This window comes from Micropterus dolomieu, unplaced genomic scaffold (assembly GCF_021292245.1).
Source record: "Micropterus dolomieu isolate WLL.071019.BEF.003 ecotype Adirondacks unplaced genomic scaffold, ASM2129224v1 contig_9038, whole genome shotgun sequence".
Lineage (NCBI taxonomy): Eukaryota > Metazoa > Chordata > Actinopteri > Centrarchiformes > Centrarchidae > Micropterus > Micropterus dolomieu.
In genome coordinates, this window is record NW_025738024.1 from 1 (window position 1) to 2,112 (window position 2,112).

The window sequence follows — 2,112 nt, forward strand, 5'->3', positions numbered from 1 at the left end:
CGTGTAATTTAATTTAATAGATGCATTAAGAGAAGTCTGGTGACGGTATCCTCCCTTCACGTGTGGGGCTGTGTATGTTGAATTATAGCACACAGGGAATACATCCTAAATAAAAAGTCGATGTTATTAAGCATAATATGTGCATAACATTCAGTGCCACTGTTGATCAGCAGTGCTTGGCCAGGTAATCGACGTTAACGGGGAACACCTGGAGGAGGAACCTGAGCGCGGGATTTGCAGCTGCTCTCTGTTCAGTCTCATGTTATTGTGGCTGGTAAACTGATGGACGGTTTGTGCACAGATGCAGGAAGTGAAGCTGCAGCAGAATGAATATTGGTTCTAAAAGTAAGAAGCGGGTGGTTCTGCCCAGCCGTCCTGAGCCCCCGACCGTAGACCAGATCCTGGAGGACCTCACCAAAGCTGCTCCCAACGATCCGGTCTTCAGCATCCTGGAGAAGACTGGACAAGGTGAGTCCACACAGACCTGCAGAGTCAACAGCTGCTGTAAGATAATGTTAAAATACAGTAACTCCATAAAACATAATGTCCAGCAGTGCACACTGTTGACTACATGTCAGTTTAGTCTCTCTTGTAGTTTACTGTCGGTCTCTCTTGTAGTTTACTGTCGGTCTCTCTTGTAGTTTACTGTCGGTCTCTCTTGTAGTTTGCTGACGGTCTCTCTTGTAGTTTGCTGACGGTCTCTCTTGTAGTTTGCTGACGGTCTCTCTTGTAGTTTACTGACGGTCTCTCTTGTAGTTTACTGACGGTCTCTCTTGTAGTGTACTGTTGGTCTCTCTTGTAGTTTGGTCTCTTGTAGTTTACTGACTGTCTTTCCGTGTGTTCGCTGACGGTCTCTCTTGTAGTTTACTGACGGTCTCTCTTGTAGTTTACTGACGGTCTCTCTTGTAGTTTACTGACGGTCTCTCTTGTAGTTTGCTGACGGTCTTTCCGTGTGTTTGCTGACGGTCTTTCCGTGTGTTTGCTGACGGTCTTTCCGTGTGTTTGCTGACGGTCTTTCCGTGTGTTTGCTGACGGTCTTTCCGTGTGTTTGCTGACGGTCTTTCCGTGTGTTTGCTGACGGTCTTTCCGTGTGTTTGCTGTCGGTCTTTCCGTGTGTTTGCTGTCGGTCTCTCTTGTAGTTTGCTGACTGTCTTTCTGTGTGTTTGCGCTGACTGTCTTTCTGTGTGTTCGCTGACTGTCTTTCTGTGTGTTTGCGCTGACTGTCTTTCTGTGTGTTTGCGCGGACTGTCTTTCTGTGTGTTTGCGGACTGTCTTTCCGTGTGTTTGCGGACTGTCTTTCCGTGTGTTTGCGCTGACTGTCTTTCTGTGTGTTTGCGCTGACTGTCTTTCTGTGTGTTTGCGCTGACTGTCTTTCTGTGTGTTTGCGCTGACTGTCTTTCTGTGTGTTTGCGCTGACTGTCTTTCTGTGTGTTTGCGCTGACGGTCTTTCTGTGTGTTTGCGGACTGTCTTTCCTGTAGTTTGCGGACTGTCTTTCCTGTAGTTTGCGGACGGTCTTTCCTGTAGTTTGCGGACGGTCTTTCCTGTAGTTTGCGGACGGTCTTTCCGTGTGTTTGCGGACGGTCTCTCTTGTAGTTTACTGACTGTCTCTCCGGCTGTTTCCCTCCTCAGGCTCGTCCCGGCCTTCAGAGAGCGACGTGGACTTGAAGTTCCAGCAATGCCGTCAGTACCTGGAGCTGAACAATCGGCTGCAGGAGGTTGGAGATCGGCTGCTGAAACAGAGGAAGGAGCTGCGAGCGGCGGGGGAACAGCTAGAGAGAGACGTGGCAGAGGTCAAAGGTCAAACACTCTGAAACTGTCCTCTCCTTCTCTGCTCGGGACGTTTTCAGTGCAGACGGCCCGGTGGCCCAGCTGCCAATGATGGACCTTGGTGGTGGTTCAGGAGCCCCAGTGTTGGCTGACCTCTGACCCCACGATTTAAACATGTGCGTTGTGCTGATGATGGCTGCTTCCCATTGGTTCGCCAGCTAAACCTTTAACGTGCAACAGCAGCAGCAGGACATGTTTGTATCAGCGGTAACTTAATAAGGCTGATTCAGTCATTACTTATCAATTAATCAATTTACTTTGTCAAATCAATTAACTTACAAAAT

General features: G+C 48.6%; 1 protein-coding gene across 1 annotated transcript; it reads left to right on the forward strand.

Annotated features, from left to right (window-relative positions):
* Positions 1–219: 219 nt before the first annotated feature.
* LOC123965275 (UPF0449 protein C19orf25 homolog) lies at positions 220–2,106 on the forward strand. Its single transcript, XM_046041841.1, has 2 exons — positions 220–468; positions 1,631–2,106. The coding sequence occupies exons 1-2, from the start codon at positions 327–329 to the stop codon at positions 1,810–1,812; spliced, it is 324 nt and encodes a 107-aa protein (XP_045897797.1). The 5' UTR covers positions 220–326; the 3' UTR covers positions 1,813–2,106.
* Positions 2,107–2,112: the final 6 nt, after the last annotated feature.

Bases quoted from the DNA above. Each gene is read 5' to 3' on its own strand.
- LOC123965275 (XM_046041841.1), top strand. From the start codon at position 327: ATGAATATTGGTTCTAAAAGTAAGAAGCGGGTGGTTCTGCCCAGCCGT. The intron at 469-1,630 runs GTGAGTCCACAC...TTCCCTCCTCAG, and splicing joins CCTGGAGAAGACTGGACAAG to GCTCGTCCCGGCCTTCAGAG.